Source organism: Thermobia domestica, chromosome 2 (assembly GCF_964235325.1).
Source record: "Thermobia domestica chromosome 2, izTheDome1.hap1.1, whole genome shotgun sequence".
NCBI lineage: Eukaryota > Metazoa > Arthropoda > Insecta > Zygentoma > Lepismatidae > Thermobia > Thermobia domestica.
The window spans coordinates 272,209,996-272,224,997 of NC_137455.1; the positions used below are offsets into that span (position 1 = coordinate 272,209,996).

The 15,002-nt window shown below is 36.5% G+C and overlaps 1 protein-coding gene across 1 annotated transcript in view; it reads right to left on the reverse strand.

The window, feature by feature from the left end:
- LOC145679813 (glycine receptor subunit alpha-2-like) overlaps positions 1-15,002 on the reverse strand; it is a 640,671-nt gene that overhangs the window by 99,706 nt on the left and 525,963 nt on the right. The window contains exon 4 of the mRNA XM_081750341.1: positions 930-1,012. Within this exon, the coding sequence (XP_081606467.1) occupies positions 930-1,012 (83 nt within the window). The remainder of the gene's footprint in view (positions 1-929; positions 1,013-15,002) is intronic.

Consider the following 15,002-nt stretch of genomic DNA (forward strand, 5'->3'; position numbering starts at 1 on the left):
TATAGTCAAAGATAGTATCACCTATCATTAATATTATTTTATTTTAATATTACTAAGTTCACATTTGTCTAGCTGTTTTAATTTTATTATCTAAAATATATTTTTCTTTTTCATGTAGTATTAAAGAGACTTTTTGTGGTATAAATAAAACATTATCGAAACACAATCACTATCCATAACTGTTAAATATACGAGTTCTTTTCCCGAAGGGGCAGTGTTTTAAAATCTCAACTGTGATGATTCAGAAAATGTGGGTCATGGGATTTAAGATATACGGATAAATTACTATAACATGTTACTGGATAGTGAATTGTCTCAATTTTGAATCTATATAATTGAATTATAAACAGTGCTTTATTTCGCCTGGGTGCCTTCTTGACCAAATGATTAAAATAATCAGATTTTGTGCGAGACGTCCGTGTTTGATTCTCGTTGAGAGTTCATATGGTTTGAATCATACGTAGACTACATCACATAAAGCCTTCTGTAGTGGAAAATGATGCTAAACTCCATGTAAGTAAGTAAGTAAGTAAGTAATATATTTTCCATTGTTTTGTGATTGGTTTGATATTTAATCTTCAAGTTTAGTAATGTCTCACTTTCTTCTTGATAAATTTATAAACTAAATTTATGAAAGAAACTCGTTTCTTCTGAAGTTTCATCTTAAACGTCTATCCATAGATTAATACTGCCGATATCGTCAGTAGTCGCTAAAACACCACGATAATATTTCACAAACAACGATGCAAGTGGCCGCGCAGCAAATGGTCGAGTGTTTGAACTTATCCTTAGCAAAAATATATGTAAACATTTCCTTTCAAGACACTAAAAAATTCGTTATGCTTCTGATAAGTCATCCAATTGAAAAATAAATTAGATAAATAAATAAATAAATACTGACTCTGAATAAAAGTAATGTTCATACTTACAACTGGCTACTTCCATAGTGCATACTTGGCTATCCAGGGGGAATTTTGACAAATCCATCATACAAGAAAATGTCAATTTTAACCTGAAAATAAATCGTATTCAAATAAGTAATAAATACAGCCTACTTGCTTAAAACAAATTTAGTTACCAATTACACTAATGTTAAAGCGAGAAATCCACATACACAAGAATTTATGACAGAATTAGCCTGAGAACATGTGCTTTGTATGTTTAGTGTTAGTTAAAGTTCAGGAAGGACGCATTTTTCTACTTGAATTACAATTTGCATATTTAACTTATTGCTATTGCCAAAATATCTTTATGGAGTAAATTCATAAAAGGAGTATGATATGTTATTACACATTTTATGATGTATTATCGTGCTTGATAATGGTGTTAGCATTAATTATGTTAGCACTTTATTTACAGATTTAGCGGTTGTAGAAATAAGTTTATTTGCGAGTTACTACGTAGATTTTACTCGTAAATGTTCTAAGTAGTTGTCTCCATATTCTTAATCTTTACCTTCTCCCATAAACTTTTCTTCGTCTTCTAAATATAGTAGAATTGTGTATAATTTTGAGTCTTGTTCTTGTTTATACCAGACAAGGATGTTATAAAACAGAGGATCTGGCCATATGTATCTTCATTCTATTAGCTTATGAAGCCATAAAACAACCGACCATCGGCACATATGATTGGCTACTCTCGTTTCTGCCATGAATGTTGGCTCAAATTATTGCGATCTTACTGGTCGGAGCGGGCAGAGTGGGAGGGGTGGCGAAACTGTGACGAATGTCTTCACGATTTTGTTTTACAGGCAGATCCTCTATTTTATAACATCCTTGATACATTTCTTTCGTTTCACGCGTTTCTATCGAATAAAAATATAGCAAACACATGGTAACAGAGAAGAAATGACGACATCATTATTTCAATCTATTATTTACGTGTATTATATGTCAGAAAATAATGATAAGTAATATTTGATCTCGTTAGGAATATTTCATTCAATGCACAGATTAATTAGTATTATCAAACTTTAAAGGTAATGTCTTCTGTGTAAATTAATACTAATTCCTAGAATTTTTGTCACTTTTGTTCAAAAGAAGTAAACGAAACTAATAAGACGAATTCAACATACATATGCTCTTCATTTAGCACTCCGAGTCCTTTTATTCTTCTAAAAAGAAGAAACATTTAATTAACTAACAAGGTAGCTCTAGCATGAAAAGGAATTTTGGATTTCGTGCTGCTAAGAGATGCGACAATTATTACGAAACATCTTTTTCTTTTATTTTCCCCTCACTTGTTCTTGAGAATTTGTATAGACTGTAATAAACATGATTACGAAATGTCGGGCTTCTTGCTCTTTCCCTTCTCTTGCTTTAATCTTGGGAAGTTTCTCTTATTCATAGCTTGCAAGGAGCAAAAGATCAACAACCTTGGCACTCGTTAATTATTTCCCATTAACCAGGAGCAACAGTTCCGGAGGCTTCTAATTGTGTCAGTGAGTCCATCTCCTTAAAACAACGCTCAGCTTAAACTTACGAGCTGGAAGCTCTATTTGTAAAGTCTATTTTCAAACCTTCTTACAAACTGTTGTCATAGTGTTTTGTGTAGGATGCTAATTAGAGCCAATATGTTTAAAGAAGTAGACCTTAGAAGCAAGGATTTATCCCCCATGTACTGAAAATATGCTTACAAAAGTTTCGTAACACATATATTCTACATTTTCTTTTCTATGGATTTGTAAAGACTCTTTAAAGAATTATTTTTTATGTTCCTTGTTTTAGTCACATAAGTTATAATAATAATAAACTTTGCTAGACAATGAAAAAAATCATGCACTTGAAGTTTCAATTTCGTCCGTTAGATGTCAACCACTACAGCATGTTTGCCGCCATCTCACGACCTGATGTGTAATTTCTACTACCTTTGTTTCAATGGTAGAAAATGGAATTTGGGTCATCCCGTGTGAAATCAACCAAGCTCAAAACCTCATGGTGTCAGAATTCATGGTGTGAAGTGACTCTCCCGACATGGTCACACGAAAATCATTGTAGATTACAGGCCCATTCTTGGCTCAAGCTGACATTTGGCACACTTATGCTGAACATATAGGACTACCTTGGTACTCAATTTCAAGAAAATCAAATGGGCACTTTCTGACATATCTCTGATCCAAAATCTTACCGGGATTTCCCAGAAAATGATGTTTGACTTTCAAATAAATGTTCCTGACATATCTTGTAGCGTATTCTTTCCTCTTCAAAATGGTATATTATTTTTCTCTCTAGCTCAATATTTACGGTAAATATGACCAATTGAAATTAACAAGGTTCTAAAAAAAATATATAAAAAAATAATAAAATTTGTCAATTTTTTACCACCCTGCACTCTAAAACTACAGGCCGTAGAGGGCTTCAATTTGGTCCAAGATTATCTATCATAGAGACCTACATGTACACCAAGTTTCATTCAATTCTGAGACAACGAGTTTTTTTTCCTGAAAATATGGTTGATTTAACAAGGAATGATATATGGATATTTACCGTTCAACTGATTGATTGATTGAATTTTAATGGAGACGTCAGCAACGAGATTGTTTCCTTCACGATCAACACGGCTGCTGAAAAATGCAGATCGTCGCACGAATAAAATTTAAAAATAAATATATTAAACACTACTTACAGATAAACCAGGTACAACAACAGAAGAATTATTACCAGTAAAAGAGCGAAAACGACGTCACACTGTAGACACGTCACACTGTAAACAACTCAGGGACAAAATATAATTTTTCCAGCTTTGGTCCTTCGAGAGTTTTATAAAGCGTTGAGCCTGAACACGCAGAACAGGAAATTGCTGAAGAGTTTAATCTGTTGGATGACAATTAAAAAGTATCAAGAGCCCGCTGACGAGTCAGGATAGCCTCACGGATTTCCGCAGACCATCTAGGAATTGGCCAGCGGGGACCATCGCCCCCACATTCTGGAATGAGACCGTGAACAGCATTGAGAAGAGTCTGTTCGTAAGGCTCTGCTACAGCAGCTACAGGAAGATCATTACGGCACTGGAAATCACTGAGTGCACGAAAGTTAGGTCAGTCAGCACGCTTCAGATTGAAGCGTCGGAGAGGAAACTGGGGACAAACAGGGAGACCTTCGAAGCATAACGGAAAGTGATCACTGCCACAAAGATCAGAAAGCACCCTCCGCGTCATTGAGGTCAACAAACAAGCACTGCACATGAAGGGCGTCAATTACTCTGTATTTGGGGGGCCCATTCAGATGCAGAAGGCATAAATGAGCAATGGAGAATGAGCAATGGAGAAATGAGTCGGACTGCCATCACTGACAATGAGCAACCCACTCCCTTCAAGAAAGTCCGTCACCTGACGTCCACGATTAGTGCGGACCCCAGAGACGGTAATAGACATTAAGATCTCCAACAAGCAAGACTGGTTGTTCAAACTGATGATAGAGCTGAAGCAGATTGCGTTTGTAATGGCTTCAGATCGAGGAGTGTATAAGGAGCACATTGTAAGCAACCGAGGGAAGAAAACTTCCACTGCAACAGCTTGCAGTAGGAAACTATGTGAATCACTCGAAAATGAATAGAATCTGAGACACATGTGGCCACGCCGACAGCAGTGCGACCAACACCAGGCTTATTACCTCTCTAAACAGTATATCTAGAAATAAAAGAAGACTGGGTAGCCCTGAAATGAGTTTCCTGTCTACAGACAAGGACTAGTGAGTTCTGAGAGAAGTTGTGTTAATTCCTCAAGGTGACTACTGAAGCCATTGTTCTTCTTCTAAAGAAACGCTATATTCGGTCCTAAATAAGGATTTACTAGATATGTAATTATATTGTAATGTCCCACATGGTGTTATATACAAACGACTTCACGCGTATGTTTACAAACACCACTACATGTTTTTTCAAGAGGATTCTACACACCAGATGGATCCACTATCACCTGAAGACGACGGACTTCTGGCTCCTCTCACGAAGCAGACGACTACAACGGAGCAGCAGCGCCAACGCCGTCCAAGGACCCCTATAAGTTTGATGCAGTGAAGCCATATCTAGCATCTTGGTGCTAGATCTAGCATAATCCACAAGCATTTAGCATCTAGCATCTTGACTTTAGCATCCTGGCCAAATCTAGCATAATTTCATTTTACCCTTTGTTAAAAAGAAAAAAAACGAAAATTTAGATGGTTTTAAAGACCGTCGGGAATTATTCTTTTTAGTTGAAGCGATGGTTGGAGCAATGAAACCAGTCAGTATTTCTGCGGTTGTAATTTTTGTTGAATTCAGAGCAAGCGCAAATGTTCAAAAATAGCAAACGTGACTGCAAAACATATTTACTTACCCATAGTTTTATTACTGCCAACTGACACCTGAATGTATGATTATCTGGGATGTTTCTGTTCCTTTCAATTTACAATTTGAGAGGGGAGGGATTTAAGCGTCAGGGGACAACTAGTAATACACTAAAAGAAATGCTTCAGGGCTGTGTCGGAAGCGGCATGTTGTATATATATTTCTTAAAATGTTATCCATTCATAAAATATAAATTCGACCATCCTCCCCTATAACGTGCCATTTATCATAATTCCTAACAGCGTCATATTAAATTTGTACATGAATACAGTTAATACACTTCATTAAAATAATGAAGATAAGTAGGGGCGTGTCTTTAAAATTAGTTAGGAAAGATGATTTGAAAATCTGGCATAATTTACAAAAATCTATCATAATTCAGACCCGTGTTTGGCATCATCGCGAATCTCGAGTGTGGCAACCCTGGTTTGATGGCCGACAGCGGATCTGGACCAGTTCTCTGGTGCCTCTCCTTCTGTTTGCAACGGAACATTAGGAATAACCTACCCTAGTCATCTAAGCTGCAACGGGACTCTTGGCTTATCCTCTCTCGTGGCTTAGCCTGCTACAGGGCTCTGTGGTCACCTAACCAACGCTCTGCTTGCCACGGAGCATTGGGATCCCTAACAGCACTCTGCTTAGCCTGCTGCGGGGCTCTGTGAAGATCCTGTCTGCGACCTTTCGATCAAAGACTACCTATATCTAACCTTGCAAACTTAGAGAAATCATCTTTGTAGTATTTTGTAAATACTGTTTATAGTGGAATTTTATAATAAAAGCCGGTAGTGGGAGTCGATTCCGGACGCTCTTTTTATTAACGCTCTACCTACAACCTATATGGGACAGAGTTTTACAATATACTTTGTACCTAATTATATTGTTTAATCATTTGGAAGTACAGCCGTACCTTGCTTTAACGCTTTTCAAGGGATAAGAAGTAAACATTTAAAAAGAGGAAGTAAAATTGGGGGGAGGGAATGAGAAATTCGAAAATGCACGGAAGTGCAATTTTCGAATTTCTCATTTCCTCCAAATTACACTTCTCCCTGACACAAGTTTCCCTCTTATCCATTGAAAAGTGTTGCACCATCATACCATGAATGTATTCCATTAATTTGTATACAGAAATATTGAATAAGGAATATCCAATATTAGCTAGATAACATAATCTGCGCTTTTCACTGATATAAACCTACTTCTTTACATTAGTTGATCATGAACTATTGCTATTATCATATCATCATTGTAAAGATATTCAGTCATTGATCAGAAAGTAAACATCTCAGAATAACGGAACTGGAAAATGAACAAGCTTTTACGCGCTAAATGTAGTGGAATCCGATAGATAGCGCACAGATCACAAGCGTCACCACGATCAACTTAGCGATCAAGCAGGAAATCATTGTTGATTTCGTTGTCATCGCCGGTTCTATTATCTGTGATGTTATCTTGCTACTATACTGAAGATCGACATACAGACGTGAAAATACCGGCTACTAAAAGTTCATAAACCCACGTAAGAATATTTAATATATTATGAGCATAGGAAAACTGACGGGATCTTTAAGAAAGAAATGTAAAAGGATGTAAAACCTTCTATGCGTAAACATAAAAACTTGTACCCTGGTGGGGGCGCGGTGGCTCAGTTCACCTCCGGTGCTTGGGGTCCCTGGTTCCATCTCAGCTCGCGCAGTGTGGACTTTGTGGTGGACAAAGACCGTGTTCGTGGGTTTTCTCTGGTTCTCCCGTTTCCTCCCACTTTCTTCATTACACCATTTCATTCATTACTCATTATCACCGTCTCCTTTAGCCTAACCGGCATAATCGTGTGACGTAAAACTCAAAGATTTCATTTCATTTTTTGTACCCTGGTACTGGAGTCTCTGGTTTGATTCTTGGCCAAGTAAGTTTGAGGTGAACATCGTGTCCGTATATTTTATGTAGTCCCTTTTCCTCCCACATTCTCATTCACCAGTTTTTCCATCATCATTTACTTGCCTTACTCGTCCGTCTCCCTTAGCCTAACGGGCACATTCGTGTGGGGTTAAACTGAAAGATTTCACTTCGTTGTAACACAATTTGACAATCGAAAATCCAGCTATCGTTAATCCGGTTCCTTTAGATTTCCGGCATAATTTCGGACCACATTTTTCACGTTGAAACGCCACTGTTTTCTGGAGGCGCTGTAGTCGATAATAATTTGAATTATTTTATTAAATTGATCTATTTTATTAAGTTGGTGAACTTTAAAATTTCAGTTCCTTTTTACTTAGTGTTTAGTTTTCTTTCTTTAAAGGATTGTAGATCTAGTCATGTATATACAACATTTAACCATCTGACATCTGGCATTTTTGAAATCCTGACTCTCCTTAGGTTCGGAACTTGTCCAATTTTTAAATATCAACCCGTTCTGCTGAAGGAGGCATATTGTGTATTCAGAAAACTGTTATTACTTAGAATAAATAAAATTAACTTTGTTTACTGAGTCAAGTTCGGTTGTTCCCATATTTTACAAGCAAACTAGATATTTACAAACACGGAAGAAATAAAATGCAAATGTGGAAAAGATTATGAAAAAAAGTTTCGTAAATGTGATATTCTGAACAAAGAAAAAAAACTTTATGGCCTGAAACCCGGAAGTTTAGTGCCTAATTCGCAGGAGCTCGATATTGACTTCTGTCCTTAGTCAACTGAATCCAGTTTCTATTTTAAATACCTATTTCTGCGAAAACAGTATTAATCATGTCCTCCCACCTGAGCCTAGGTCTTCTTAATGGTCTTTTACCGATTGGGTTTCCAGTTAAAATTTTGAAGTATTCCTATAATTTTCCATTTTGGCTACATAACCTGCGCACCTGAGCCTCCTAGACTTAATGATCCTAACAATGTTAGGTAAACGGTATAATATATGGAATCACTGAGAAGTTTCCGTCATTCCCCATTTCCGTTCCTTTTTGCTCGAAATATTTACTCCAGGCAATATTATTTACAAATACTTTCAGTCTGCGTTCCCCCTCAAAGTAAGCGACCACCTATACAGCACAACATGCATAATTATCGTTATATGTCATATTTTAGCTTCAAATGATTACTTGAGTTGATTTTGAGTTTAGCGACCCTTTCAGCGGCGAGGCTATATGAGACGTGGACCTACAGTTTAATGTGGGATCCAAACAACATGATTTCCAGTTGGAGATTGAACCCGGGTCTTCCACGCTAAAGGCGTGTACGTTTTTTTCAAATGAAGGAAATTAAGACAGCGTAATCTTGATAACAAAAGACCTAAATGACACAATCCTGGCGTCGATATTTATTTCATTTCCCTAATACTCGCACTATAGTTTTTCTTTCTCTCTTTCTTTTATTTCCTTGTATGCACAAAGTGCATTACTATTTCTGGCAACAATGTTGAGTGTTGTGATTAAAAATCATAGAGTCAGTTATTAAAAATTGACTTACCATAATTTAATTAATCCATGTTTTACTACAAGCACGTTAATTATCTCGTTAATATATGAATACACACCACATTCAAACTTTAATATAGTAGTAGCAAGGTTGCCTTCAACGTCTTCTATCTTTTATTTATTTACTAGCTGAAATGCCCGTTCTTCGCACGGGTAAATATGTTTATAGGAGATAGATGACTCGCTATAAATTGATTTGTGACTATTTAATAAGTTTCGTAGTTTTATGTACGAAGTGCACGGTTATTCAAGAATGGAAAATTTGATGAACGGAAATTCATTTAAAAAGAAAAGCTCAAATAATTCTTTGACATAAGCCGCATAATGGCAGCATTTTGTACATCATAGTTGGGTTTTCCTTATTAAAAAACTGCTGAGTTTTATATTACATAAACGCTACTCTTCTTTAATATATTTGCAATCTAGAAAAAGTTAGTTTTCTGCATCTATGAAACTCTTTCTCTCATATAGAAGTGGATTCTGTTGTGTCCTCGTCGGCATTCTTTCTTTTTCGAAATATTAGAACAAAGGATATTGTTATTTACCTAGTCATTATGGATCTTATTCCGTCCCCGCGTTTGCATGAACTGGAGAACACAATGCAAGGTAAAACATGTAAAACTGAATTATACTTGCTACGTTTATTGTAGCAATCTAAACCGCAGATTTTGTTTTGCGTTGAGACCCTGAGTCATACTGAAATATACTTGTACAATCATCCATTCATCGGATTACATTGGAGTCTCGAGACGGTGAGTTTTCATCTTAGCGGAGCCCAGCATGATAACTATCATCTGTACCTTACCTCTTCACAAAGAAATAAAAAATACATTTTCTGTTATGAATTGCATGATTTTACTTCGTTTTTTTGTTAATCATATTTAAGTCTCATTTATTAGTTTCCTTATTGAAGATTAGGAATAGCTTTTCATTATTAGTCTTTTTCAGCACCAAGGCTATACGAGACGTGACCTCCAGTTGAAACTGGAATCCAAATTATCGTAATGCATTTTGATTTAAATGCTCTTCCATCGGGAATCGAACGCGAAACCAAAGACAGACACACTAACCACAAGACCAGCGGGAAGGGCTATTCTTTCACCTTCTATCTCTACCATCTATTAATTTAAGTCTTTAGTTATGGGCTACGCATTCCTTTACTAGAAACATCATTGATATTTTAGTTTAGTAACACCCTGTAGGACAGCGATATTGACTTCCTCTCGTAATATCAGATTAGAGCTTTCGCTTTAAGGCGTGCGATCACAAGATTCATTCTAGATCCTGGTATATGAATCTCGTGGTGAACCAATAGAGTGGTTTCATATGATGCATTCCATTACATTTTATCCATCCATTTAATATTTCATTTGTTCATCTATATTCCTAATCTTTCCATTAGGCTACAGAACGTGTGCTGTGAAATTAATTTAGTTCCCTAAGCAGGGCAACAGGAGAGGCCGAATAGATGTAGTAATCATAATAACACATGTTACTATTTGTAGTAGCCTATGTCTTTTATATAATTTTGGAAATATAGTAGTACAATCACCAGCAAAAGAACATATCTATATATAATGAAGGAAATGTACATTCCTTTTCCTATAAATTCTTTTGAAGTTACTTGAAAATGATAAAGGAGTAAAATTTTCTTTAACACTGAGGATAGTAACTTACTGAAAAGTAACTGCACTAAAAGTTGTTCCTTTCCTTCCGAAGCTAAGGTCAAAGTATGAACTTATGTGATTTGTTTGTAACTACTCCAACTCTACATCATCATTTCTGTCCATAACTATTAATAAGCGGCATGTACAGAAGTGATTTATTCCTTTGCTGCATGTATCTAATTTAGATTGTACCTAGTTATGTTGTTCAAAAGCTGCTCTCGAGAGTCAATGGGAAATAGTAACCTTTGTAGACAAATTCAAACGTGTGTACGTGAGTGAGAGGGGCACACGATGGAATTCTAAAAACAATGGCTCTTTCTGAATGTAGCGTGCTTCACTTCACACATTCTGCACAGATATTGTACGCTTCTCCTTCTGTCTTTGTCATTCAAATACACTAATCAATCACTAACAATAGTAACCTATAGATAAGCAGATAGATGTTCGTTCCTGTCTCTGTTTCAATAGCTATATTTCCATAGACACATGCACCATACTATCCCAGAGTAAAATATGTCACTTTCTGTATTCTAGTTTTCTTCTTTTCGTTCACTGAACCAAGCAATATTGCAATTTTCCAAAAATTCACAGCAATTGAAAGAATATTGGATATTCCAAACAATAATACTTTTAAATTCGATATTACTCCTCTCTTTTGCGTAATTGAATTGCGTTATTTTTAAATCATTTTCTATTTTTCATACTGGTTTGTTTTTCCGTGCTTTGTAATGTCTACGAATAATTTCGATTTATCTCTGTGTCCTTAGTACAGCTCGATTGGGTCTCAAAATTGTTGTTTGACATAGACATCTTCAATCGGCAAAAAATAAAAACTTATTTGTCAATATTACATACTTTTTCCTCAGAAAACTTTAAAAATTACATATTGGATTGAACTGACACTAGTTGGGAACAAAGTAGAAACATATAACATAAAAGATGTGTCCAGTGAAACGCTTAAATATAAACGATGTTGTCCGAAATAATGTTGTAGCCGGATAAGGTGGTGAAAAGTGCCCTTACGTGGATTGCTGTGATATTTATACCAAAGGTATCTCATATCCAAAGATAACTTTGACCAGAAAATCAACTTCAATTTCCTTCGAATTTCGAAGTTATTGTTGAAAATTCGGAAATCAAAAATTGTTCATATCTTGGAAACGACTTAAGTTACGAGGATGAAACAAAATATGAATATACTTTGCTTGAAATGCCTTACCGAAAACTAGAAACAATGTATTTCGCCCTTGAAATTTCTAGCGAAAAGCGTGTCGAAAATATTCGAATTCAAATATTGTTGATTTATGTTTGAGCCACCACGTAATTTCCACCATAGAAGCAGCAATAACCCACCTATGATGTTTCTTGATCATGGTTTGATACTCGCGGTGCAACTTGGTGTAAAATGAGGAAAACAAAAGCGAACATACCAGGAAGATATGCAACCCGCGTTACGCCTTTTGGTCAGCACGAATGCTGTCAGAAGTCAAAGATAGTCGAGTTTGAATTTCTGACTTGTCATGAATGGCTCTACTTGACAGCAGGGGTAAAAGTGGATCTGAAAAAGTAGGGGAACGCATGACGCCACGCCGTTTCCCGTGCGTATCTTTGCCCATTGTAATTTTTTTAGAAAGCAGGGGAACGTCACAGATATTTTCTGGAAGTGGGGAGATGTCGTGCCCCCGCGTTTCCTTTCACTTTTACTCCTGCTTGATAGTATAACTCTCATAATCGTATCCGTTCGAGAAACCCCGTGGGAGCTAGTGCCGCTGATAATCGAACTGTCATTTAACTACAGTTACGTTTTTGTTTAAACTATGCACTGGCAATTGGAATAGTTTTAGTGCTGCAAAGGACTAAAAGGACTGGAAAGGGAGCAAGTTTCGGATATGTGTATATCTGTTATGACGTCTTTCGAAAAAAAAAGTTACCCTCTTAGGTCGGAGTGGCCTGTTCGTGAGAAAAGCTCATAACAATTGAAAAAGTTATTGTGGCAACGAAAGTTCACAATACTATTGACCATTTGGAAGACCTTTGATGAAGATATATTCGACATGGCAAGAGGTCGAATAATGAATATTAATGAAAATCGTACCCTGCTTCCCCCTCCCCAAAAGTTGCCTCTATGTAAGCCATTATACTATTTATACTTAAGACTGGATATATCGTAGATACGCTGGGACCAACATATAAGGTCCAAACGGGCTAGCGATTCTCATGGCAAAATGTTATATTTATTGTGTGAATCATAGCTCTCGGGATACAACTGAATATTTGGAAGAAAGAAGTTTTACAGTTTTAATGCCTACACTAAAAGGTAATCGCAGGCAATTATCTACGGCTGAGGCGAACTTTTCCCGCTATGTTACAAAAATTCGCTGGGTTGTTGAGACCGTTCATGGTATTCTTGGACAAGTATTGTCTTCTACGTTACCAACTGGACAATAAGTTGCTTCCTCAAGTTGGATTGTTACATCGGATAGCTTCTTGTTTGCATAAAACTTTCGGTAATCGTCTTAATTATAACGATGGCCTCGGCGAGGGAGTTCAATAAATAGAACGACAGCTCATCGCAGAGAACACATTAGGATTAGAAGTAGAAGAGCACGATTGAGACAGGTGTACACGCTCTTTCGCAAAAGTCACATCTGTAAACATTCTGGGCTTCCTAGAGTTGATAGAAAGAGACCTAAATATTCTTTTTACAGATTCCTATCAGTTGTCTTAGGCAGTTTTCTACTCATCTGAAATGATGAACGAGAGTTCCTTTCGTGACTAAGCGGTTAGCGTACGCGTCTTTGGCGTGAGAGACACGTGTTCGATTCCCGGCGGAAGCTCATGTGGTTCGGATTCCACGTTAATCAGTAAGTCAACGCCTCATTCAGCCTCGCTGCTGAAAGGTACGTTAAACTCAAAATCAACACAACTCGTGCAATGATGAATGAAGATAACAGCATCAATCTTCATTTCCTGAAAGAAAATACCCACACCATTAAATTCGAGGTTAGATCTCGACATATTAGTAGGAAGACATACAGGTGTTATATTGATTTGTTTCCAAATGCAATAGGGTTTTCGAGTCTAATGCCGTAAAATTGTGAATGTACACATGGGAATCGAACAGTTTGATGTTCATATGTCGCTACAAAAATTTATTACCATTCATGTGCTCGATATTTTACTAAGATTGTTCAGTATACAGAGATTTTAAGAAAATTCCAGTAATAAACTCACATAGTGATTAAAATTGAAGGTTCCACATACAGTATCCTTTATTTTCCTTGTAATGTTTTCTAATACAGGAAAGACCTTGCAAAAATATTTTGAATATTTTTGTATCATCATCATGTGCATTATAAAATTTCGTACATTACATATATGGGTAAGCCTTATATGTAAGGATAATCAAAAACGTTTTCTTTTCTGTAAATCACGATTTAAAATATTGGTATCCTACTAAGGCATACTGAAAGTCAATGACAACTAGTGCTCTAACGCTGTTTCTGGAAGAGGTACGATTATGAGAGGTATATTCCGACGTAGAAATATTCATGACGAGTCAGAAGCTCAAACACGACCATCTTTGACTTCTGACAGTATTCGTGATAGTCAAAAAATTTATGGCGTAACATAGGTTGCATATCTTGCAGCCGTGTCCGTGTTGGTTCTCCTTTGCACCGCAAGTATCAAGCCATGATCAAAATACATCATATGTGGGTTGGTGCTGCTTCTATGGTTGAAAATATAAGGTGCTCACTCGAACATAAAGCAAAAATATTTGAATTCGAAAATTTTCGACACGCTTTTCGCTACATATTTGAAAGGTGAAATATATTGTTTCTAGTTTTCGGTAAGGCGTTTTAAGCAAAGTATATTCATACTTTATTTCATCCTCGTAACTTAAGTCGTTTCCGACATATGAGCAATTTTTGATTTCCGAATTTTCAACAATAACTTCGAAATTTGAAGGAATTTGGAATTGATTTTCTGGTCAAAGTTATCTTTGGATATGAGGTACCTTTGGTATAAATATCATGGCAATCCGTGTAAGGTCACTTTTAACAGCCTTACCTGGCTACCTCTTTACTTAGCCAGGGGTCGAACCAAGGACTCAACGCACTAGATGTAAGCTCTCTAGTACTGCCACCGTGGCCCCCGACATAGGGAAAAGGAAACAATATACATTACGATTAAATAACTAATGATCAATATCAAGTTTGGTTAATATTGTTATTCGCCTTATGTGAATAAGAAAGAGAAGAGATTTAGAGGAAAGCAAACCAGTTTTCAACGATGATTGTATCCAGAATTATCAAAATACGAAGCTCGAACGCATCCACCTCTTCAATCATACCAGAAGGAAGCAGCTTCATTACTTCATTTCATTCGTTGTCTAGATATATTTTCTCGTATTAACGTACTTTATAACCACTGGAAGAAGCTGGTTCTTTGATATGACTATTCCAATACAAAGCATGGGAAAAAATCATGGCACGCACAGCTCGTTGATATAGTCTAGCTGCAAGACAAATTCAGAAAACTA